At 41.0% G+C, this 26478-nt stretch overlaps 1 protein-coding gene and 1 long non-coding RNA gene across 5 annotated transcripts in view; one reads left to right on the top strand and one right to left on the bottom strand.

Moving 5' to 3' along the window:
• Positions 1-15520, bottom strand: part of LOC116231633 (uncharacterized) — a 61549-nt gene extending 46029 nt beyond the window's left edge. For all 4 annotated transcript variants that reach the window (XR_016468844.1, XR_016468845.1, XR_016468843.1 and 1 more), the window contains exons 1-2: positions 15399-15520; positions 3812-4006 (exon numbers count right to left, since the gene is read on the bottom strand). This is a non-coding gene — a long non-coding RNA (uncharacterized LOC116231633). The remainder of the gene's footprint in view (positions 1-3811; positions 4007-15398) is intronic.
• Positions 15521-15542: 22 nt separating this feature from the next.
• On the top strand, positions 15543-24532 carry SMNDC1 (survival motor neuron domain containing 1). The gene is made up of 6 exons (XM_031597501.2): positions 15543-15659; positions 15932-16051; positions 19264-19406; positions 20466-20627; positions 21647-21800; positions 22403-24532. Exons 2-6 carry the CDS (start codon positions 15932-15934, stop codon positions 22538-22540), a joined length of 717 nt encoding a protein of 238 aa, XP_031453361.1. The 5' UTR covers positions 15543-15659; the 3' UTR covers positions 22541-24532.
• Positions 24533-26478: the final 1946 nt, after the last annotated feature.

Below are 26478 nucleotides of genomic sequence, written 5' to 3'. Positions count from 1 at the left end.
ATAAAAGCAGAGTCCAGGGAGGGCTAATCTGTGCCTGGCAGCCCACACTCTAATCACATGCCGATTACTTTGTTAGTCATCTCTTCATCAGTGCTCTCAACCCACTCCTGCTCCTCCTGCAGTAAACTTTAATTAACCAAAGAAACACTGGACTTACTCACTGAGAATGGAAAAGCAGAAAAATTGAGGTGCTGAATGCCTTTCATCATAGGGGAGAGCAAATTAGTGTGGAGGTAAACTTAACTTTTCAAACCAAACCAGCAGCACTATCTGCATGCGAGTGAAAAATTTTGATTTTCAAACAACCCGAAACTGAAGATTTTTGTGGCATTTTGTGTGCTTTCACATTTCTTTCCCTGGCATGCCTTTTAGGATAGCAGTTGGTCTTTTACAATAAATTAAATTGACAAAAAAAAAAACAAAACAAATAGAGCAAAACATGAGTCACCTGCGTGGAGAGTTCAATAAAATCACTGTTCTTCATCTGCCATGCATTATCCCTATTCTGATGGGACAATTGTTAGCTAAATGACAAAAACAAGCAAGTCACATAATAACAATGTTTGTACTTCAGGGTGAGCCTTCAGTTCTTTCTAATTTTAGTGAGCTAGCACCACCCCTGCATGTCATGCTGATTACAACAGCAACAGCATCTGTCATGCCACCAAGCAAGTAACATCTGAGGTGTTATGGTTTTGCTATGCTCTTAGGGATAACAATTAACCATTGATGGAAAAGAAACCACTTCAGTAGAGCATGATCCTGCTGTACAACTAGTTGAACAAGTTGCTATCGCTTGACAAAGAGAATCTGTGATAAAGAAAATCTATGATGGAGTGAAGGTTTTATCCTCCTGGATCTCCATCCTTGCATTAGCGGTAGCATTCTTCCTTATGACATCGAGCCAGGTAGCATGAGGCCTGGAAGATGAATAAAGGGAAATAAGGTTCTGACTCTTCAGCATTTCCATATCAGTTCTGGAGTTCTTTGCCTGAAAATCCTACGGGGTTATTTTAGCTATTAGGTTAGCACTGGAGAAACAGACTGGCAGGTCATAGACTCTACTAGGTTTCACAACAGCAGCTGTCATGCCACATAAAGAGCAGTGCTTTGGACTGAAGCTGCCTGTTAGCCTTGCATGCTCTTAAGACATGCAAGACACTGCTTAGTGTCCTGCACCAAGCATGAACCTGGGATATATGCATAATTTACAGTACTGTAGTGGAAAGAAGATTATGTGTACAATAACTCAATCAATATTAGGCAACAAAAGTATGCATGATGTACTTCTGTATTACCTAGCCACAAGAGACTGCTGATAGAACTAGCCTTAGATAGTTCTCAGGTTGTTAGGCATATCTGCCACTTCCACGGCCTCGCTGTCTCTATGTTCTCCTTAGCTTTATGTTATTTGATCAGCGTCCCTCACAGCTTCCCAGTTCTCACCATAATTGACACATTGCCCTTCCTCAGCACTCTGCCACCTCACTCCTTTCTCCCTTTCTGCAGTTCATGATGTGATGTACGTCTTCATGCCCGTACCTCTGCTTCAGTCACAGCAGACCAAGATCAATTACACAGGGATCCTGCTTTTGACAGTGTCCTCTGGCAGATATCTGAGAATGACAGTAACATTCAGTGTCTTTTTCCTCCACTTGTGGAACTTCTTCCGTCCCTCACCTTGCTGTCAGTTGGCATGTGCTCTTGTGCCTGATCATGTGAGGGCACAAAATCACCTAATAAGTAGGTCTGTGAGGAATGAGAGTAAAGCTCTACAAGAGCTCACCATCTGGACAGTGTTTGGTACAGAGCTGTCACTCAGTGCTACACTCACATGCCAAATCAGATCCATCATTAGGAAGCATGGGCTATATTTACAGCTGAAGCAGGGCATATCTCAAAGAATTAATCTCCATTTTTACATACCCTGATCTCAGGCAGAGCTGTAAAAGCAGCATCCTAATCTGGCACTTCAGATGTTACTGCTGCACCCCAAAACAGCAAAAGAAGCACCAAAGATAATGAAGTCTTGCTTCTCCTAAGCACAGTGTGAAAGGCAGGAGATCCTTACCATTAAGGCTTGTTCTCTCATAGGCAATTTCAGTTTTGCTTTGCAAACTGCTATCTCCCTCCCCTAATCAAAAAACACAGCAGTAGGTGCACTCAGCCATTTCTATATTTCACAGACTAGAAAGAGAATGCCTGTTGTTTTGGCACAGGAAGGACATGCAGGCAGCCACTCACAGACTTGCTGACCTGGCACAACATTCAGCTGTAATGCAGAATTATTTTCCCATGCAACTCATTGTTAACATTTAATTGCAAACACTGTAGAAAAGGCTACAGGATTTGGAGAGAGGTTATGGGAAGCAAAGTGTTATCTAGAATGTTGTTCCATTGCCCAGTGAACAGCCACAGAGAAAGACAGCAGGGGCTGCTTAGCTATACAAGGGAGACAGAGAAACTAGCACCACGCAATAGTCTGCAACCAAGAACAAGAAAGCATCATCATAGAAGCAAGTTTCAGAGCTTCTCTCATGCCCAGTATAAAAGGAAATAAAAATCAGACAAATAACAGAGGTGTAATAAATCATGACCTGAAATCCCTGACTGAAGAGGACTGGCTTTTTTTTGGAGCTGAAGAAGCCCATGTTTTTATGAGTGCTCCCTTTGATTTCTGACATGAGATGTACAAATCACATGGTTCAATACAAGCAGGCAAATCAAATGTGAATCAAATCAAACTCAACTCTGAATTTCAGAAAAATCACGTACTAATGTAAAACCTTTCAGAATGTAAAGAACTGCTATTTTGTTATCAGTTAAGTTGTGTTCTGATCCCCTCTTTGATTTAGGGTTTTCAATTCAGATATATGTATGTCTTATGGTCTGATTAACACCAAGAAGTCTCCTCTTCTTTTGGATTGCACAGAAGAGGCGTGGTAATTAAATAATTACTCACTCATAGAAAGAACAGACTCCACATGCCTTCTGTCATGATGTGTTACAATCCTTAAGCCAAAATCACTGAAAAATGTTCTATCTAGCATGCCCACCATAGCAGAAATGGAGGAATACCTATGCACCTTCTCCATTCTTTTACATGCACACTCATGCCCTGATAGGAGTTCCAGAATAATAACACAACAAATCAGATGTGTAGATTAACAATAGAAGAAGTTTCAACTAAGTTTTGCAACCTATTTACTACAAATAAAAATCATGCTTCACTATACCATCCTTACCATCACAATCCACTTCCTTTCAAGCTCAGTAGGACCTTGAATCCCTTCTGATAACCAAATTCCTACCAGGAGCTGTAATTTGCCATGTCACCCAGCTGGAACCCTTCTTAGGATATTAAAAACAAAAAAAAAACACAAAAAAAACCAAAAAAACCCACAAACAAAATATATGCCTCTCGATAGCATTCTCTTGATTACCTAATTTCTATTTAAAATTAACACCCAGCAGCCTAATTATCAGCTGCTTTTCATTTCATTTGTACTCCCATTAATTTCACAGCTGCTTTGCAAAGTGACAGGCTGCTGTATGAAGACTGTCTTTCGTTCAAACCCCTTCCATTTATTTCACAGAGAATGACGACACAAAGAACTGAAATGCCTGCTTGGTATTTGGCAGATGCCACTTTCATGACACGCTATTCAAACAGCAAACTGCAAGAATGACATGATGTTCTAAACAGAAAAGACATTTGCTCTTGAGCTAGTAAAAGTGTTAATTTCCACATATCCCCTCATCTCCTCACTATCCAAAGCAATTCTACTGTGAGCCATATGTTTCAGCTTACCTATCTTGTAACAAACCATAGCTGAAAAGAGGAATGCTCTTCGTCAATGCAGCAACTGCTGTTGAGTGGTAGAGGAAGAAGAATAAACAAGCAAGATGTCGGCATGGCAGGCAGATTCATGGCAGGACACTGAGCCTTTGAAGTAGTGTCTTCCAAAACTGATCCAGCTGGAACTCCATCTTGGCAGGGACACTTCTGAAGGAAGAAATAACCTGAAATTACATTTTTTTTTGGCTTTTAAACACGCTAAACTGACTGAATATATGTCAACTTTATGCAGCATGATGTTTCAGCTTCTTCAAAATATATATTTTCTGACATATTTCTCATTTGCCAGGGCATTTCTCTGCCAAGCACGTGGGCACCTAAATGATGGAACACAAACCTACACCGAGAACAAGCCTGCACCATCTCAGTTAAGAACATGAATAGCATTGCTAGGCAAAGCCAGGCTGATTGCAGACTGGACAGTGAAATGAAACGCAGACAGATCTATTATACCCATTAATTACATAGGAATGGCCTCAGTATAACACAACCTGCCCTTGCTTTAGCCTTTGAGCTATTGCTTATAAGTGTGGTTTGTGGTGCCATTTTTATGCATGGATTCCTGTTTACTATGAAGCAGGCTGGGATCTGCATACTTGTTTCATGTTTAGCAAGAACTTCCTCTGTAAAATTTTACCTCGTACCTGTATCAGCTGGAACGACCCAAGGATAAACTACTACTTCATAATCAACAGACAACCTGAGACATTTAATTTTCCAGAGTCAACTAATCAAAATCAGCTGTTCACACTCCACCCAAAAACTTTAATTCAGTGCCTCCAAATACAGTGAGAAATCTCCAAGTAATTACATTTTCACAGCAGCCAAACTTATCACCATATAAAAAGAAGTAATTTCTATCCATTCACACTACCCATAAATAAAGAACCAAGATAATACAGAACGTGGGAAGTACTGCTTTTAAAGAAGCCATCAAAGACCAAATCCAGCCCTTGGACTGAGCTGATGTTTGTCTACTCCTGAAGTAGATCAGCAGGAAAATGGGATATTTCACCCTTATTAAGATTAAAAGATTAAGATTCCTCAAAGTCGCACTGACAGGACAGAGAACAAAACAGACAGGCTACAGTGCTGAATACGTTCCATTTCTGAAGAAATTAGTTGTGTTTAAAGGAGAAAGAAAAATGTGAAGAAAAGGTAATAATCCTTGTGTAAATTCCACCTGGAGTAGAAGATGCTATGTTTGCACACACAGATCTTGGGACTCTGACAGTTTATAAACCTTAAATGGCCCCACAGTAGAAGATACAGCCTTAAATACTAACTGGGAGTGAATGCCACAACCTGGACCAGAAGGAGGGAGGAAGGAAACTCACATCTGCAATCTCGGGGGTTGGCAACCAAAAAGCCAAGGGAAAACCTGAAGCTATGGTTTTTTTCTGAAATTTTTGGACTAACTCATTTTTGTTTTGCTGTTAACTTAACTTTCAAAGACCAACTGAAGACCTGAAATAATAATCTAAGGAAAAGTGGAATAAACCTAATATCCTTGCAGAAATTTGAGATAGGATCTGCTTGATTTGGTTAATATTTTAAAACAAATCAGATGGCAAGTTTGGATCCAGCCTAGGTTCTGCATTTTATTTTTAGTTACACAATAACCAAACTCTAAATAACATACTTATTTGAAGTTCTGTTACCAAGTCCATTCAAAAAGACTATTTGTTTTGTCATCCCTTCTAATTGCCCTCAGCCACCACACACAACTTACTGACGATGCAAGCCTGATAAATCACAACTGCTATCGTCATCATACAGCTCACAGATGACAAAGTAAGCCAAAAGGATGCTTTTACAAATTAATTTGGAGTCAATTAGTTTTCGGAGTTTTAAAATTTTGAAGTGAGAAACAGCAAGAATCAGGAGGGAACACATGGACTGCAGGCAAAGCACACATTTACTATAAATGATGCTCCCTCTCTTGCATGGCTATAAACATTTGAGTGGTTTATTTTTTGAAGGGGAAAGGAACAGATGACAAAATTAGATTCAGTGATTCTGTTTATTACAGAAAACATGAGGTTTTCATTTATTAGCTTATAATTAGGAGCTCTGGGACCTTTCCTGATAATATGCTTCGCTAGCTGAGTAACAGCATGCGTAGGATTAGTCATGTCTGTAGAAGTGTCCCGAAGTTTCATTTCCATTGGCGTATTTACCTGATAGACGCTCATTTTTCCCTGTGAGTTGTATCTTTCTGAAGTTGTGTGCTTCAGAACCTTCTGCGTCACCTGCCCATGGCTCAGCCCATGCTGGTGCCACACACACACTCCATCCAGCAGCACTGGGGGAACGCGAGGGTCAGGCTGCGACAGCAGGCAAGGAGGAAGGACGCGGTAGGGAAGAACAGAGGGCTCGCAGCTCTCACATCAACATATGTTATGTGGGCCACAAGAGAGCAGAGCATGCGTCAGGCTGCCTCGATACTATTTTAAGCATCAATGGGTAAAATAAATTACTTAGCTGAGCAACCAAGCACACTCCTTTCGTTATATGCTCCAGCTGAGGAGTCTGAATGCGTGGCGTAAGTCACGTGCCTGCCGCCCTCTACCTTGTGATGTTTCCAGCCTGCAGATGTGCAGCAATGGTAAGATATAAGTGACAAAAAAAAAAAAAATAGTGGCAAAATCCCTATCAATACCTCAGGTCCCCATGCTGTAAGTTACCATCTTCATGTAAATCCTAGCAAAACCCCACAAGAGGTGCCAGTAACTGCTTACATCGGAACACCAAATGAACACCAGTGAGCTTATCTTAGCTATCTCCCCTCACAAGCCTGAACCAAATCTGAATATGGGAGCACAAACAAGTTAGATGTGTGTCCTCTTGTTTTCAGAGGCTCGCATGAATCAGAAGACCAATTCTAACAGTAGAAGAAATAGCACAAAACTATAAGCAGGACTCCTAAGTGGTTTAATTGTGTAGAAAGCCTTCAAAACGTTAAGGTACCCAACTTTTCTGCACCATATATAACCTTACATACACCCCAAAAATGGCACAAAGACACAGGCCCCTTCCACTGAGGCCCACGTCCTCATGCTAACTGTGTGCTGCTTTCTCCATGGGCAGTTCACTGCCTGCCCAACAGACATCTCAGTCCTTTGTCTCCAACCAAGTGAACTTCTAACACAGCTGAAGTTAACTCGAATGGAAGCCCATCATAATGGAAAAGAAGGAATAGAGAAAATCATGCAGCAAAAACTACTCAAGAATGCAGTTAACAAGCTTGTTATTACAAGAACAGCCCCAAAATAAAAATACAATCTTTGTTAATTTTTTTATACACAAAAGCAAAACATAGTGAGGCAAAGATAGCTAAGCCCAAGCAATGGCACTTAGTTGCTCTACTGCTGGCAGTTTCAAAAACAAATCCAAGCAGAGGCAGATTAGCCTAATGAAAACAAACAACTCCACAAGGCTATTTTGTTTGTGTGTGTGTGTGTGTGAGGCAAACATGCATTTAACTTAGTTCAGTTTGCCCATGCCATATGCACTATACATTGATTCAAAGTTACGTTTCTTCCTGCAGCAGAACTCAGATTGTTAACCCTCATCTGCAGGTTAAACCACCCCTAATTTCCTTCCGTCTATTATTTCATATTCTCCTTCCTCTCTTCCTGTTTCTACTTTAAGGATATTGACATGTCAATAATTGGTCTTATTAGACACACAGAGTGTTTTAATGCCATGAAAATGGAAATATGCTCTCTGGAAGCTTCACTAGCTCCAAAAGAGAAGTGAATCAATAGTTACTGAATACTCCATGCTAAAAACACCTGTATTATTAATACAGCTGATGATAGTAATAGTCCACAGAGTCTTGAAGAGTTTCAAAAACAATACTATTTCCCTGATCAGATCTGTTCAGAAGCTCCAAAGAAATCTAGACAGAGTATTTCCCAAGAGGTTTCACTAAATAAATAAAAAAGAAAGGATTAGCATGGCTGATCTAATATTTCAACCACTCCAAACCATGGTTTCTGACAACAGCTCCCTCAAGGTTAGCCTTAAAATTATATCACAGCCTAATTTGATCTTGCTTTACATTAGTCTGAAATCATATCTATATTTTATTGAGCTCTGATTCTGTTACTGGTTTTACATATTAGCCAGATTAAATTTTTAAGATGGTTTCATGGTTTGAAAAGCATCATCATCTACTGGTAGGCAGTTTTTAGTACAGCAGGAAATGGAATTAGGAAAGATCTACTGACTTAATTGAAGACTCCACTAAAAGCATTTGTCAGCTGCGAACACGCTGCCCTCCCATCTCAGCAGGGACCCAGGGCAGTGCTGAGCACACAGCTACTCTCCAAGCACAGAGTGATTCTGCTGCATGGATGTCTACTGTTGTCAATATCATTTCAGAACGTGCAGTAATTTGGTAATGATAATGATGCTGAGCCTGCTCTCTAACTCCAAAAGGAACACAGACTCTGGAAGAAAAACAAGTCTCTGTCTTATCCTCTTTGGCAATGTACATTTGAATCCCAGAAGTGATTTAAAAAGAAATTCACTATGAAAAGTCAACTAAAGATACTGAAATAAATATTTACCATACTCACTATTCTGGTTTACCAGGTAGTTAGTTTCTTCATTTTATTACACCAAAAGGGAAAAAATGCGAATGCTCTAAATCCAGGAAAGTTAACATTATGGGTGTCAGGGATGTCAGTCTGCTTGGAGATACCTCCAAAAAGAGGCAGAAGGCAAAAAAAAAGAGACATTTAAGTTTTGTTACTGTGCTTTCTCCCTGTGGCTAAAGACATCAGCATCGTGACTCACTCCAGGGACAGAGCTGCTCCCTGGGCAACACAACCCCCTCGTGCTGGCTTTGTTCCTCATGCTAGCACAAATTGGTCATCCGCTGACACCAAATGAAGAAATTTCCTTATTAGTCATATCTGGATCTATAATACCAGCAAATGATGTTTAAACAAGCCCACTTCTGCTTCAGGTATGTGGCCTCCCGACATTTCAAAGCTAAGTAGTTTCATCAGGTGTGGGAGGGAGGGCAGAAAGAGGAAAAAATGTGAGACATAAAGCTGTGTTGTGACTCGTGTTGAAGCCATGGAGCAGCACTGCTCCCAGCAGAGCTGGGATCCATGTGTAGCTTTTCACATATATTTGCCTGCTTGGCAAATCCCAAGCAGATTCTGAGACTGATGCTTTAAAAGTCCAAGCATAAAACCCCACCAAGCCTTAAAACCCAGAAGGCTCAGCTCTCAGCTGCACTTTAGCTGATTAGTTGTCCATCCTTGTCCATCCTTCCTTAGGCTGTAAAAATTCGCGTCTTCCCATTATGCAATTAAAAACTACACATCAGATCACTCTGACAAACACAAGAACAGGTGTTGGTCTAAACATGTTCTGGCCAACACCTGTCCTGTAAACATACAGTACATTACTGACCTGGTGTAAACCTCAAAACCGTGAGAAAAGCAGCCTGCATCTAAATAATTAGTGTGACTGGACACCAAGTTAATTCATTCAAAAGGTACTGCAATAGTATCAAACCAGACAGTGATTACAAATCAACTTTACAAGAGAAACTTACTCCACTGGCATGGCATGCTAAGGGTGGTAGCAGAGATCTGGGAATCTCTGCAGAAATAATCTCAGGTTTTCTCCAGTGGCAGTGTTTGAATTTCTGACAGCACTTTGCCCACTGTTGGATACAACCATTTCCTCTGTCAATTCAAGAGTTATTTTCCTTGGGAAAAAAAAAAAATAATCCCATGAATATAACAAGAAAATTTATTACAAGGGATAATGCCCATCATAATGGTAGTGACTGTGGTCAGCGACCATCTTGTTCCCAATAACAGCTGCTTTTCATTTTAAGCTGTCTCTGCTGGCAATAGTTCAGGGTCCACTGCCACCAAACAGTGTGTTTGACCCACTCACCAAATCATGCCGGTAGCCTTGACCAAGAAGAGGACAAACATCCCCATTGCAGGGGACCGCATTAGAATCCACCACCTATCCCTAAATCAACAAAGTACCAAGCCAAGCTGCAAATCTCCCTGCAGCCCTGAAGCTTTGGAAAGACTTTGGGTCTATTACCACACCGAAGAGCTGAGCTCTCTCCCAAAGGAAGCACAGCATGGGGAATCCAGACCTGCATGAAAAAAAAAAATACAGCATATGAAACTGCATAACAAATCAAGTCCACATTTATTTCCTTTGTAAGTCAGGGTGTCAATAGCACCCATGAGAGAAAACCTTGAAAGTAAAATTTTAAAAAAGCACCCAAACAAAAAGTTCCTATCTTTTTGCTCAATGCACAATGAATAACAATTACCCCAGCACCTAGACGTGTTGATGCCTTTGTGTGAACAGGAATCATGTACTTAGGCTTGCAGAGCTGCTGTATCTTAGTATGCTTCTGATAACCTGCCATATCGGTTTCCCCATCATATTAGGATAGATATTGCAACATTTTAATATGAAAGTTAGCATTTCAAAAAATATCAATAGCAGCTCCACATGCTTTTCTCTTCCAAGTGACATATAACTGGAAATATTGATAAAGAGAGTTTTAACTGCTCAAGTGAGACACCCTCCTTTCATTATTAGCCTCTAAATAATGATATTTGCTTGCCAAGAATCCAAACTAACTTTGTTTGGAGACAGCTGCAGTGACATACACAACAATTACTGTAAGAGAAATTTCAGTTTCATTTTCTGAGGAAACATCTGCAGGAATTTCAGCTTCCCTAAGCATTGCATCAGGTGTAAGACAACATTACCAAGAACAGGATGTTAAACCACATGAAAGCAACCTTGCGGCTCAAGTAGTGACTAACATCATGTAGAAGGGAACATTTAACAAGTCCATTCTTGCAATGAGATGGGCTGTTGCCTCATCTCGCCGCTATACGCATACCTTAGAAATTCTCTCACTTAGCAGAACGTGTCTCAAAGTCTGTCAGTAAAAGGAATGATGGAAGAGTTTGGAACAGGGATGTGCGTTTTGGGGATGTTATGTAGACCATACATGTTCACGTTGGTGAAGAAAGTACATGGGTCCATGTGAATTCTTCAGCTACTACAGAACAGCCGATGTTTCTCTAGTGGTTCATGTGTGATGTAAACAACAAAAATAACCCCAGCATAGTTCACCCCTAGAAATGTTGACTATGGGCAACCTCAAGGCTCTCAGCATGGAAGTAAAACATGGCATGACAAAGTGGCCTTCAGTAGTCTTTCATTCTGCTCACAACCTGGTTCAATGTCAGCAGAGCTTGCCAAAATAACTTCAACATTTTCACCTCTTCTTTCAGATAAAGTCTTTGCTAAGGACTCCTCAAATTCTATTTTAAAGAGAGAATTCTTCCTTTTCTTACTGCCTCTCCTTGATACTCATCAGTATTGCATCTCAGCATTCTTTAAATATATTTCCATAATACAATGTAACTTTATTATCCCTTTTTCTACTGGAGGGCAGAGAAATATAGATACAAATAACCAAAAGTGTCTGAGGGGCTAATTAAAGTTCTGATCTCATTAACTTTAGAAGAGGCATCAAATACATAGCACTCCCTTTACAAATAAATTATCCTGTCTCAAATTACTACATTTTGTTTTTGATGACCGAAAACAACAACCCAATGCAGCTTAAGGAACGCTGATGAGGAATGGTAACTGTTGCAGGTCAAGACGTTATGATCCTTCATAACTAGGAAAGCACAGAGTTCCTGAAAGCAATCAATCATGCCCCACTGGCAGCAGAAGTACCTCCAGCTGAATCTGAGTTCCTTCAGTCAGTTTCCAGTGTCAAGTCCCATGGTGGAATCTGCTCTATGCTTACTCTCTCAGCTTTATTTTTCTATACTCAAGTCCACATCGTTCACACAGTGCAGATATTCCCACACAGGAAACTAAACTCAGATCTCTATAGCGGCGCTCTGTTGCCCTCTTGCAAACCTCATTTTCTCTTCTCTCATCTCACCTTCCTTTAAAATGCAACAAAAAGAGAAGCAGAACTTAAAAACAACAATCTTTTTTTTTTTACTATTTTAACTACACATCCTTGATTGCTGTAAATCCTGTGTACTGAATGGAACAGAGATTAAGAGGAAGAGGATGAAGGCATTTGATAATGTAATTAAAGACCATAGCCTAACACACAAGCAGAAGTGGTCAAACTACAGATGTGTAGGCAAGGTTCATGCTGGGATTTCAGGTGCTTGCTTCGTATTAATTCTCACAACAAAATGTGCTTGCATTAATAAAAGACAAAAAGCAAAGTGGGTAACAGAATGAAAGCCAAGTCACGCAAGGAGCCCATTGCAGCGCTGGCACCAGCAGGGCTGGGTGGGCTCAGGGCAGCAGCACAGACACAGCTGAGGGGGCACTGCTGTCAGATGCCAGCACAGAGCAGGGGCTGCTGGCACACAGCAGAGCTGCTGGGAGCAGAGCGGAGCTGCTGCCAGGCTTTTGTCTCCTGCCCCCACACCAATCCCTCCGTTCATCACAGCAGCACTCCTTGTTCCGTGCTTCCCAGGTCTCTCCCCACACATAAACACAAAGTACCCCTACGCTGTTCCCATGTTAACCTCGAGTTCCTGCTTCCCAACCCTCCCACGCTGCTGGCTCACTGCTTCAGGCTCCTCTAATCCTCCCAGGCACTTCTACCCACTGCGCTGGCCCTTGCTCCCTATTTCCAGCCTCCCATCATCTTCTCAGCTTAGCTCTCATCCCAACTTCGTGTGAACAGAGGCAATCTCAGCCACAGCCTTCCCAGCACCCTGAGCTGCAGAACCAGCATCTCCAGCAGCCTGCTGAAGGCCCCAGGCAGCCAGCACTGACACGCTCACTGACACAGATGGTAGAGAGCCTTGCAGAGAGAAGTCACGCCTTGATGTGGCACATTCCTCCATACTGGAAGCACACGTTGAGCTGAAAAACCACCTGACAATCTGCCTGTTGTGTAGGCCTGATGCAGACCCATCCAACAGATCAGCCACATGCTGGCAGGTTGTGATTTCCTATGGGAGCTACCATTTTGTCAAGTTTCACAAAGCTGTCAACAGCAGGTGAACAGAAAGCCCAGAACCTCAGGCTCTTCTGGAGCAGGTGATGCCCCAATGGATGCAGGCTTTCTGTTGGTTCTTCCTAATTCTGACCTTTTCTTCTTATCTCCACGATGCTCCGCCCTGTCTCTTAATCCTCATTCAATTCTGATTCACCTCTCCCCCTCACTTTGAGTCACTGGGCCTTTTCACTGATGGGGCATAATTACTGTAATCATTCAGAGTACAGAACATGTTAGAACTCTCAGTTTCTCTGCTTAGCACCATACCTCAGGTTGGGTACTGGGGTTACAGAGAGTTTAATTGTGTTCAGAGCTGTGGATGCTTACCTAATTCACTTTTCAAACAAACTCCTGTAAGAACAGGTATTTCAAACACCAATAATTAGGTCAAGTTTCAGAAGAGTGTAAGAGCAAAAACAAACAAACAAACGAACAAGCCAACAAGAGCCAAACCATCCTTAAAACAAGAAGAATTTCTGTATGAAATTTCAAGTCCATGATTTAGAACAAAGAGACACTGGAAACTCTTAACCTGTTGGCTTGTAATCTCATGCCAAGCCCACGAGCATTTTTTTCTTTAATTCAGTTTTATAAGATGAAGCTGCTGGAGGTTTCCAAAGTCTTGTCAGAACCAAAGAGCCAGGGCAGAAAAAACAACTCAGCCCAAACTTTGCAGGAGCAACAAAAACAATGCCTTGCAGTAGCAAATATCACAAAACTGCATCTATGGACAAACTGGATAACTCTGCCTACAAGAACAAACAGTTATACAAATAAACAGAAAGAAAAATAGAATAACAACCACAAAAAAAAAAAAAAAAAAAAAAAAAACCAGCAAAAAACAAGCTTTGCTCAGAAGCACAGTTCAACTAAAAGGAAAACAAAAACATCTTCAGGAAAGCAATGTTTGTAATTGAAGCATCAATAAATACTTGGCAGTTTGATCCCAAGGAACCGTTCAACTTTCAAGCCAGATATACTGCGCTAGGACCAGGATAATACCTGCCAGGAAAGTATCAGAACTTCCAGCTTCTCCATTTGGGTCCACATTCACATTTCACTTTCTGTGACAAAGGCTGTTTTGTTTGCAAAAGCCACATTTTTACCAGTGACAAGATCCCAGCAACCTGTCCATATAAAGCTGAACAACAAGGACATGAAGCCTTCAGGTATGATTGTTTCTACTAACAGCAGGAGAAGGGGAAATGGTTTTAAGTTGAGAGAGGGAAGGTTTAGGTTGGATGTCAGGGGGAAGTTCTTTACAGAGAGAGTGGTGAGGTGCTGGAACAGGCTGCCCAGAGAGTTGTGGATGCTCTAGAGGTGTTCAAGGCCAGACTGGATGGGGCCCTGGGCAGCCTGGTCTAGTATTAAATGGGGAGGTTGGTGGCCCTGCACGTGGCGGGGGGTTGGAGATTCATGATCCTTGAGGTCCCTTCCAACCCTGGCCATTCTGTGATTCTGTGCTGAACACTCACCCCTCACCTCCTGTCTCACCCTTTACTGCTTCAGGACTTAACATTAGAAAACACACACATCAAAAGACTGGATAGATCCAGATGTCTTCGAAAATAAGTTCAGATATATGTTGCTATTAGTTCCAGTTATAAAAATAACGCCAAAAGAGCTGTAATTTCGGTTGGACAATAGAAGTTTCTGCGATGCTCGTTACCAGGCTCGCCGTGTGCGCGGCAGCAGCACCACCTGCTGGACAACAACGGCCAGAGGCAGCCCAAAAGCACGTCCGTACATCAGCCGGCTGATGGAAACACGTCTCCCAGCAAACTGCAGCACAGGCACGGCTCTGTAACCTCAGGGTTTGTGAAGAGAGGAAGTTCTGCTGCCCAAACACGAAAGCGCTGAGTACAGTGAGAAATGCCCAGATACGGCACACACACGTGTGAAATTCTTCTGATCTCTTAACAAACACACAAAGAACAGAGTCTCGGCAATCGGATATATATTATTTTAGATAGAGCTAATAGATAACTCTCCAAACACCGACCGTCCCACGAACTAGAGAACACGTTGTTTGAGAACTGCAATCTCTAAGATAGCATGAAGCCTATATTATGTTTTTTCTCAGTACAGAAGACCTCATTTTGTCAAGAACAAAAAAATATCTGCAGGCAAAGGCGAGGACAAGTCAGCTTTAAGGATATAATTAATGTAAATCTCCAATTTATAAGAGTTAAAGATTGGTGGTTTCAGGTCCTGGGTTGTTTTCTTATATGTGGAATCGCATGCTTAAATGATACCACGTAGTGAAAGAGCTTCTAAAAAGGCATTATTTTGATTTGAAGAAAACAAGAGAAAAAAAAGCATCCCCTCTCTCCTGTCATAGCAACAGAGTTTCCAGTAAATCGCCACTCGCAGCCGAACCCCGCAGCCCCGCCCGGCTCCAACGGCCCCGCAGCGCCGCTCTCGGCCCCGCGCATGCGCCTGAGACCAACGCCCAGATTTGCGCCTGCGCGCTCCCACCTCCCCTCCTGTCACTCCCTTGCGCAGCGATCGGAGTCCCTCTTCAACGCGACGCACGCGCTCCACCAATCGGCGCCGCGCTCCAGAAACACGTGACTCGCAGGGCCGCTCTCGCGAGGTCCGGCGCGCGTTGGCATTCGGCTCCGCCCACTTCCCGTCTCCCCCCGCAGTTCGGCCCACGGTTCAGGCGGCGGCGGCGGCCCGACGGCTCCCAGCGCGGCGCCCCCGGCCCGGCCCTCGGGCCCCACAGCGCCCGCCGAGGTAAGTAAGCGGCTGCTCGGTCCCTCCCGGTCCTTCCTTGCCGCCCCGCGGCCTCTCCCTGCCTTCCGGGAGGCAGCCCGCGCTCGGGCCTGGGCCTAGGCCTGCGTGCCGGCCCGGTCTCCCCGCACGACCGGGCCTCGGATCGGCCTCGGCCTGAGCCTGCCGGCAGCGGGCGGCGCGGGCTGCCAGCCCTGCTGCGGTTCTCAGCGCGGTTCCAGAAGCTGCTCGCCCGGTGTTGCGCTGTCCGTGTCTGAGCGGTGTGTTCCCCGCAGATGTCCGAAGACCTGGCCAAGCAGCTGGCCAGCTACAAGGCGCAGCTCCAGCAGGTCGAGGCGGCCTTGTCTGGGAATGCTGACAACGAGGACTTGCTGAAGCTAAAGAAGGACTTACAGGTGAGGGGGTGGGAGCGGCTCGTAGGTATTTGGTGGTTTTTCACCTTTCCTAGATGTCCCTGTGGCAACTGAAATGTTGGCTGGTAGGTTTTCTAATTCTTTTTCTCATAACTTGTTGGAATTATGGTAGGGTTGGTTTAGGGGGGAAAAAACAGCAACAGAGTTTCCTAAACGTTACAAAATTACAAAGGAAGACAGATGCGTCCTTCATTTGCTACCCGCAGTTTCTTTAAATGTTTGAGCATCCCGCCCTGTAAAAAGCTAAAACCATTTCTGTGTTTAAGGTACCATTCAGTGCCAGAAAGACCACCGGCTAATTTTAAGTTGATAAGTGGGCTTTCAGATTCTTATGTATATAAAGTTAGTTTGGTGTATAAGAAAACAGCAGTACTGTTCAAATGTCATGTGAGATGCTGCCTCCTTTCTGCTGTGGATTGGTTTAATACAGTGAAACGTTAAGATGCATAAAACTGCCCAGTACAAAACAGAGTAGCCAGTATTCTGAGTAGAGAAGCAGCACTAAGAATGATGCATCAACCAAGATACGAGTAGTGCCTCAAGTCAGTGATCTTTAGAATTCCTTTAAATTACAAAGGCTTGCTGCCACAGGGCACTTAATAGATCATCTTAATGTCCTTTGTTGTACACTGTTAAAAGCATGTGTATATTTTTATATTTTTAAAATGCACAGCAAAACCCATATGGGATGATATCAACACGACCTCGGCTTTGATATGCAGAGATCATTGATGTGAAAGGACAACTTGCAAACTTTTTTATAAAAGCTTTCTGCACAGAATGGGGAAGATGTTTACACTTTCGTCCCCAAAAGGTTTGCTATTCATATGTTCCACCTTGCAAATGACATAGACAATGTTTTGCAGACTTAATATGTCAACCAAGCAATTGTAAAAATGGGTTCGGTGAGTTGTGTCCTGGCTGTGGAGCTTTTCTTTTGTTCAGTCTTTTGTTTAGAAAGACTTACCATGAAATTGAAAGAGCCTCTTACGTTTTAAAAAGAGATGCACTTCTGCATTTTGTATACTGAGCTTATTCCTGATTAACAGGATTAAAATAAATATTACAAGAAATTTTTATAAATGTTTTGCTCTTTGCCTTTTGTTTCACTGAAGGGCTGCTTTGGACATCGGCCATGCAGTAAAGCAACAAACTTTGCATTTTGCATGAAGTAGAATTGATGACAGCCACCGTGTTCTGTAGTTAGAGATGATGTTAGCAGGTGTTGCACTCTAGAATATAAAGTTCTGCCTGAGTTCTTAGAGAACAGTTGGTGAGGAAAAACCCTGACAAACTCACACAGGAATTCTCTGCAGGTCACGCTTCTGTGCCACAGAGACGTGGCAGCCCGCCCTGCTGCTCAGCTCAGTTGGCTGGACTAAGCTGCTGTGGTAGACTCTTGTTCAAAAGCTTTCATTGAATAAGCTATTCCCTTAAGGATTGCTACAGAACTACCTCAGGAAGATTTTTACCAAAAGTTTGCTATTTTTTGCTTGATGTTTAAATGACTTCATCAGATTTGAAGAATTCCTGCTTTTCAGCTACTCCCATTTTGAGTTCTATAATAAACCACCAACAAATGTGGTGAGAACAATTCACCACTTCTGTATCGCGCTGGTGGCTTGCATAGCTGACATGCTGGAACTCAGTTTACATATATTTGATGTGCTGAGGTGACACCCATTTCAAACCATGCCTCTTGATTTTCAGAATATAGCTAGCGGTATGTTGATTACCAGTTTGGGATTTCTCACCTGGAAAGAAAAATTATGCTGATGCTGTATTTTCTGAAGAGCTCTCTCAAATTAGCTAACCTCAGAATCTGTTTTGGGTCAGCTATAATGTTACAGAAGATAGAGGCCAAAGTTAAATAGAAGTAATTTTCAGCATGTCACTGTGCTTGTGGTTGCTACCCACTGTGATTACTGTCAAGTTCAGAAACAAGCAGGTCCTTAAAACAAAGAACAGAGCTTCTGTTAGAGAGGTGCTGATAAATTAAGACATTAACAGCTGCAACAAACAAACAGGACATTCATTGTAGTTGTGTAGGCTATCGGATAAAAGTGCACAGAAGGGTATGTTGTGTTAACCTGCTACTTGGGAACTGCTTATGATCCTTTATGTTCTTGAGGAATGAAGAATAGCTTCACCACCTTTTCCTGAGCTCGTCTTCTTAAGTCCACAGCTGAAGTGAGCTGTGAGGAAAACTGAGTATCCACTGACCCTCAGATGATTATTGTTTATCTGTAACTGTCAATAACTGAGTTATTTCCTGTTAGTTGGATGAGCGTCAGTGTTTCATGCTGTGAAACTCTTGAGGTGTGAGAAATTGTTAGTGACTGCAGAGTTCCCTTGCCTTACACAGAAAGCTCAATGTTCCTTTAGATGCTGGCTCCTAAGTATTTCTTAATTCTAGTCAAAATCAGTGGTTTCAGTGTTGGGGAACAAGAATATAATATGGGGTGGAAGTTGGAGGAGAGAGGGCTAGCTGTGTGCTCCTATTTGAATGAATAGTGGTTAAAGGAAATGGAGAAATTTGTTAAGCACAAGAACTAAAACCAACCTAAAACTTGCTGGATTAGTAAGGGAATGCCTGACCTGAAATCTTGAGGTCACGGAATGTGGAGAAAAAGGAGACACCTAAAATGACTTAAAGAAATCTATTTCTTTAATATGCACCAGAATGATTTTTAGAAAAGAAAGGGCTTTACTGAATGTTAATCCTAGAAAGCACTCTTCCACCATGGCTTCAAGTGCATCAGTTCAGCCAACCCACCTATTTTTGAATAAACTGAAAAGTGTTTGATTACTTAGATTTGCTACAATTATAGCTGTGTATTTTATAGATGACTACGTAAAAAATAGTCAGCTAGTTCCAGTGTGGAAGGGATGGAAGTAACTGCTGGCTAGACAGAGAACAGGAGTGTTATGTACAGTAGGAATACAAAAACATGCAGCCATGTACAAAAAGTGACACCACTGTTGTTATTTTTTTAGTTTCTTTCCCTCGAGGCTGCCTAGCTGTGTCTTTATGCCTATGGATAAACAATTCCTCTAGAATGCAATTGTATAAAAATAATAGGTGACTTAAAGTTTTATGGAAGCCCATATATCTCTTATGTAGGTGTGCAGTTTTTTAAAATATGAACGGCAACGGGACTTGAAAAATTGTGTGTTATTTTTGTCTTTTGTAGGAAGTCATAGAACTGACCAAAGATCTCCTTTCTACGCAACCTTCAGAAACTCTTGCAAGTTCTGACAGTTCTGCTTCTGCTCTCCCCAGTCACTCCTGGAAGGTTGGGGATAGGTGTATGGCAATATGGAGTGAGGATGGACAGTAAGTGTAGAAAACTTCTCTAACCGTTACATGAAATAGTTCCATGGTAAGAGACTTTCATTCAGCTTGAACTGCCCTTAGGGCAACTAGTAAGCAAAAAGAAACTGGGAAAGAACTACAGAATTAGTTCTCATGGTACCCCTTTAGATCAGCACTGTAGATATAAAGCAAAGAGCTGTGGGGGTCATTTCCTAGAAATGCCCTGTTTGTTACTAACCTTATACAAGCAGAGTAGCAATGGTGAATGACCATTTATTAATGTAATAAATGGCAGACTTTCATTAATTGATTTTATGGCAGTGTTTCATAAAGTTTCAGGCTATATGATTCATAATATCATATTCATGTGTTTGTAATCGATCACTATGAAGAAAAAGTGTTTTCTGTATCTCAATCTGTGTGAATAATTGGAAATTAGTTTTTAATTTAAAATGTTATTTTTTGGCTATGAAATAACTGACTGTAAAGTAGCTGTAGAATTTTTGAATTTAGTCTCCACTGCACAAGCATTTAAAGTTCTGGGAACCAAACCAGTTTATTCTGACTTCCTAATTTCTGAAACTTTATAAGTGTTGGAGAAGAAATATTTCTAGTGCCTGAGGTTTTCTCAACTCTTCTTCATATGAAAGAAAATGCGACCAAATCTTTATAGTCACAAGCTACCATGTTCCAGAACTTCTCACTGAACTCCCTGAAAGCTGTACTCTTTGAATACTGTATCTTATTGGGGCTTTTTCCAGTCCCGTGGCCTGCCAGAATTAGAAACAAAGTCAAGATTTCTGATTAGACTGCCCAAGCATTAATCATTAGTCTTGATAACTGCTGAGATCATTGGTTCTTGATGCTTAAGGTCAAATATAACAGAACCTAATCTTTGTACTTGTTTCCTTTTGGCCTTAAGAACAACCTTGTGGTGTGATCTGTGTTGTCCCTGAAAATGAAGGCTGATATTTGCAAATTATTTTTTACTTTATGCCATTAGCTGGCAGACAGTGTAGATGTTGATGGGCTGAGTATTAAACCTTTACTCACATGCTTACAGCCATGATATCTTTACAGGTGTTATGAAGCTGAGATTGAAGAAATAGATGAGGAGAATGGGACAGCTGCAGTCACTTTTGCTGGATATGGGAATGCTGAAGTTACACCGCTGTTCAACCTCAAGCCTGTGGAAGAGGGAAGAAAAGCAAAAGAGGACAGTGGCAACAAACCCATGTCCAAGTAAGTAATATAAAGGCCTAAGTCTGAAAGCTACTTTGCTTCCCCTCTCCCCCCAGCTATGAGAATAAGCCAATGTAGAATCTTAAAATTATTTTCACCAATACATTCACATATTTGTTAAAAAGGATCATAAATCAATGTGGCATACAATGTTCAGCAGATTATTGTGGCTGGTGTTATATGTTACCTATCCTGGTAAGATAACACAGGACTCTGTTTTACTCAGATTATGCTATCTAAAGAGAACAAATATGTATGTGCTGACAGCCCAGGTCCGCTGCAGGCTGCTCTCAGAACTGTTACCTGGCTCATAAGTCAGTACACTTATCACTGCAAAGCTCCTGCCTCTGTCTCTCTGTTGATCCCATCACTGGGAAGATGTGCTTTACTCAGTAGCCTACTGTGCCTAACAAAGAAAAGTATTAAAGGTATTCTTCAGGTTTGGGGGGAAAAAAAAAAAAGGAAGTACAGTTTCATAACTTGAACCTTACATGGTCACTCTGTGGGACATTATTTTGGCATAGATTTATATGTGAAATTCCTTATCGTCAATGAAATAACTTGTGCTCCTTTCCTCCCACCCCTGCCCTATACTGGTTAGCATGAGTGCTTTAGTCTTTCAGAGAAATTTTGACTTTTCTCTCAAACAAGCTAGTTACATTTTCCAAACACTCGATGCTTCTGAAATGTTGAAGTGCCAGAAGAGATATTTCCAGTTCTGGAAATAAATTGGCTTCAGTCCCACGGGTTGCTGCATTTGGCATGGTCTGAATCAGGTGGTCATTATTATTCTGCCCAAAATACATAAAGGAGCATTGTAACACTTTAGCATGGAGAGAATCTTTTCCTCCCAGAATTTGACATCATTTACAAGCTTTGTTTTATATATTTACTTAAGAAAAACTGTTGTGCATGCCCTTCTTTCAGAGAGCTTTTAGTTTCTTACAGGATACTCTACGATTATAAAGACAGAGACATAAACATAAAGGATCTCTTTTTTTTTTTTTTCTTTCTTCCAGAAAAGAGATGATAGCTCAGCAACGGGAGTATAAAAAGAAAAAAGCTTTGAAAAAAGCTCAGAGAATTAAAGAACTTGAACAGGAACGAGAGGACCAGAAAGTAAAATGGCAACAGTTCAACAACAGAGCATATTCTAAAAACAAAAAAGGCCAGGTTTGTTTGATTTTTGTCTATATCTGAATAGTTAAAGATCACAGAATTCTATGCAGTAACTTGGGAGAGGGGAAGAAGGTGTTTTTAAATGTAGTTTGTTCACCTGCGACTTATTTGAAATGTGCAGTTGGTTATTTTGTACTTTCAAGACCTAATTTTGCACTGGATGACTTTGGGGTGTTCTTATGAGGCTGAGCTTGCACTTACCTCGAAGAACTGGATTCACTGTGAGTTGCAGTGCAGCATTTGTTGGAGTTAAAATCCTGAGGTCTATCTAAACCAACAAAGTCCTCTTATGTTTATGATGCAGCACACATGGCAGTAAGTAATTGCTGTGGACTAGTAAGCACATTGCAGAAAAGTTAGCAAGGACATCCTGAAGCTTTACTTAAATTTGTGTCATTCCTCAACCAAGAGAGCTGCTAGACATGGTGCTAAATCTGAATTCTCCCTTACAAGCACTTACCTTCCTTGTAAGGTGATCTCTGTTGAATTGTATTCATTATTGGCTTATTCTGAAACGCTTCAAATAGTAATGGTTGCTCATTTCTAAAAGCGAATCAGTCATCATTCAGAAATGGTATTTTCTCTTCCATTTGCAGGTAAAGCGGAGTATTTTTGCTTCCCCAGAGAGTGTAACTGGCAAAGTTGGCGTTGGAACATGTGGAATTGCAGACAAACCTATGACACAGTATCAAGATACCTCTAAATATAACGTCAGGCATTTGATGCCTCAGTAGCAGGGGAAAAAGGTCGAACTTCATCTCTGCAGGGCTTTTCACTTATCTTTTTATCATTATATTTTTCTAAAAGTAAATTATTTGTTGGCACATAGCAAGTAGTCCATTTTGTCACCATCACTTTGGCTTCAGCTGATACGAGCCTTAAATTTCCAACTATTGATTTGACTTTCCTCATCATTTTTTTTGGTAGATGTATTAAAACATATTCTGCGGGTAAATACTTTCATGAACTGCTGCTACCTTTTATGCTAAAGCAGTAGTTATCTGGAAGTTTGATCTCCAGAATCTTCCATTTGTATGGATACTAAAGTTTTCTTTTTTTTTTCCTTAAGAAAAGTGGTGGTATAAAAATGGCACCTATAAAGCCTCCCTCATTTCTGTAGTCACAGTGCTGTCTGCTGGTCTCAGTGACAAGCTTAGCGTTACAGAGTTGCTGCAGCACTGGGAGAAAGATTACATCATAGCACGTAAGTCATGTGGAATTACAAAGGAGGTTCTAAATTACTCCCTTACAAATCCACTGCAGATAGTTTTGTACAGCTGTGAATGAGGGCAGGACAGGACTGTTGTTATTTTTATTACTAAGTATGATTCATGTGCTAGAAACAATAAATCTGACCTTAATTCCAGTCTAAATTTCCTGTGCTAAAAGTAGAGGAGATCTTTTTCTTTAATAGTCATCAAATTTTAACAGGAAGTTATTGAAATGTAACCAGAACAACATAGGAAGAGATTTCAATTTCAAAGAACAGAACAGTATTTAAAGCAATGCCCCTTTCCCCCAGGGATTAGAGGTGGGAGAACTCTGGATGGTTATGCTTTGGAAATGTCATCACCTCCCCTTTGCAGTTTTCAAGCTTAGAGTTTTGATGGTATGGTCACAGACCTTGAGCAGACAGTAACATCTTGTGTCTGGGCTGCCTCCATCTCAAAGTAGTACTAAAGCATAGCAGGTATGAATGCCTAGATCCCACTTAGTTGTGAGTGAGTGAAGGTTAGTCTTAAGTTTCTGTCCGTAAATAACTGACTGGCCCTAGTGTTTATTGTAACTTCAGCTGTATTACAGTGCTGCTGAGCCCCTTCAGTTCTGTTCAGGAAGCCACGTGTAAAAGCTCTTGCTTTTTTGTATTTCATGTGATTTGCCTTTCTTCTGTTATTTGTCTCCCACTTACGGTAGTGGTGCCATCTCTGAATCCGTAATGTGTTCAAAGAACTTAATGGGTAGCCCTGTATACAATGTAGATATTATTTTTGTAAAATCTAGGGCTGAGTTAATGGACAAGAGTACATCAGCTGTTTCTCTCATTAAATGATTAAAGGGTGCATCTTGTTCATTAACCCTGACCGTTATTTCCCTGTATATTATGTTAATGTAGCTCATTTTGTAATTTGTTACCTAGATCAGGTCACGTCAGCAATTGTTGATGCACTGATTGGTGGAGATGTCCATCAGTTACCTGAGTCACAACTCAAGCTAAACTCTACAACTGGTAGTTTAGAATCCATGCATAGAAAGAAGTTTTCCCTATAATGGGAGAAGGTGATTTTTATGAATACAAAGTGTGTTAATTTCAGTTTTGTATGTTTAACTTTTATTAAATAAAGTGTTTAAAATCTGCTGGATATATTTGTCATAGTGAACATAATGTATGTGTGGCATGGGCACAGTAAATAATCAGGATATAGATAAGCATAGAATCTGCTGATGCTACACAGGAGAGATGAAAAAAAAATGGTATAGAGAACATGAAACTCAAAACTGAATCAAAAGTATGTCACTAGCAATGCAAAATCAAGTAGATACTAATTCCTCATCTTTGCTGCTAGCTGGAGGTAGGTGTAAATTTTCTTTTGCCTAGAAAAACTCTCTTATTTAAACTAAAATAATTTGAGGGAAGAGCCCACTGCTTTTTGGAAAGAGTTTGTACTGCACCTGCACCCTAAAGACCATGTCTCAGCTATGCCATTGGTAATAGTTCTACAACACTTACATCTCCTTGGGGAAAGTCACCTGTTGTCTTTTAAAAATGGCTGTGATAGAGGTTCTGTGCTGCTTTCACTAGACAAAGGAGCACCTTCTCAAGGTTACAAAAAAAAGCACTAAAATAGAACTTTAAGAGTAGGCTCATTTGCCTTTGTGGGAACTATCTGATCAGTTTTTTTAAAAAAAACAACTTTGGAGAAAGAGATGTAGACCACATGCTATGTATGTTGACATGGTCATCTTTTAATATATTAAGTATAATAGTAGATGGTCTATCACAGGACTGTTAGCTAGTTCTGTAAAGAACTTACAAGTCATCAGAACACAACAGTATGTGAGCCTCCCTTCTAACAGCCCAGCCCAAGTTACAACTAGCTGGTTTTATGGGCTTTCTGCTGATCCCTTCCCTTAAAAATTTAGGGAGACTCAAATACAGTTGTTCTGACTTGATACAGGAAAAAAACACCATTTTCTTTGAGTAACTTTTATGCTGTTGGCTGCCTCGTGAACTTCACTGCAGTTGGGCACTGGAAAGAAATGCTGCCTAAGTAAACCTTTGGTAAAAGCTTTTTTTCCCTAAATGCCTTGCGTACAACAGTTTGTGGCATTTCTATCACTGTGGCTGGAGTGGCCTGAGCTATGGACCAGAGAGTAGCTTTAAGACCACTTGTTTAAACAAATAACATCAAAACAAAACCTAAGACTGCTATCTTGCCCACAGCCATTCCTTGTAAAATTAGGTTTCATGGCTGTTTCCTCATTCTGCAGCAGAGTCACTTCTCAGTAGTCTGACTTTCAAAAACAGTAATCATTAAGCAATGCCAAAAAAAAAGCTCTTTACAAAAGCTGAAGTGACCTGAAGTGGTTTCTGATGCCCAGCCTCTTGGCAAGCAAAGTAAGTACCTACCCCTGTGCTAGCAACTCATAACACAAACAGTACTTCACAGATACCAAAAGGAAGGAAGAAAAGTTTGTATTAAGCATAGGAGGAAAAAGTGCAGAGATGCTAAGGTAGAGACATTTTGGAAAAATATGTCAGCATACATATTTGTTTTTTTACTGTCCAAGACTAGCACTATAGGATGTCCATCTCTTGCTACAGAAAACAGTTTATCCAGTACAGCTTCAGTCTTGTACAGACTGTAATCTGCTGAGGAAATTAAGACAGTACAAATCTGAGACTTGTAACTTACTGCCAGCATTCAGAACAATCCTAAGAGTAATGATTTTAAATGCTGTGAATGTTTCATTTTACCAGTTAACATTTTTTAGAGAGGTAATTACTAATTTTTACCAGCAGTTTAATATGTTCAACATAAAGATGTAAGAGAGGATTTATACTGACCAATGCAAGTTTCATGGTCATGGCAATCCACTGTGACTGTTGTTTCACTTATTTGTGGAGCTGTTTGACCTCCAAGCTGTTTGTAAATACAAAGAAGGAATTTGAACTTAAGCAATCACAATTCAAGTTTAGAAGAACATGTTTAGAAGGACAAGTTTAGAAGGCAAAAAGATGGTAAGTTTCTACACTTCCTCTACTAGCCTGAGCTGGCATTTGGCAGCATTTTGTAAAACAGCCACTACTGTGTGCCTTTTGCAATATTTCCATTAAAAATGGGATTACTGAAAATGTTCTTGGGTCAGGCCCAAGGAAAGTACCACTGCTGTGCAGCTGGTACTGCTCTCTGCATTGCATTACTTGTCTAATCTTTATCTGATCTTCAAAAAGCTTCATTTAAATCACACTGGAAAAGAGGCAGAAATGTTTGCATCATAGGTATGGTAAACATCCATGCCATAGAGCCAAGCTAGCTACATATGACCTGATTGATTAAACAACTTATCTTGACTTCAAAGGTTCTGACATTTCAGTGAAGGCAGCTACACAGAATCACTCTATTTCCTGTTGTAAAGGAATGATCTTTCTAAGCTGAACTCACCTTGCTAT

The sequence above is a fragment of the Phasianus colchicus genome, chromosome 8 (assembly GCF_987193195.1).
Source record: "Phasianus colchicus chromosome 8, bPhaCol1.hap1.1, whole genome shotgun sequence".
Taxonomy (NCBI): domain Eukaryota; kingdom Metazoa; phylum Chordata; class Aves; order Galliformes; family Phasianidae; genus Phasianus; species Phasianus colchicus.
This window is presented reverse-complemented; position numbering and strand designations above follow the sequence as displayed.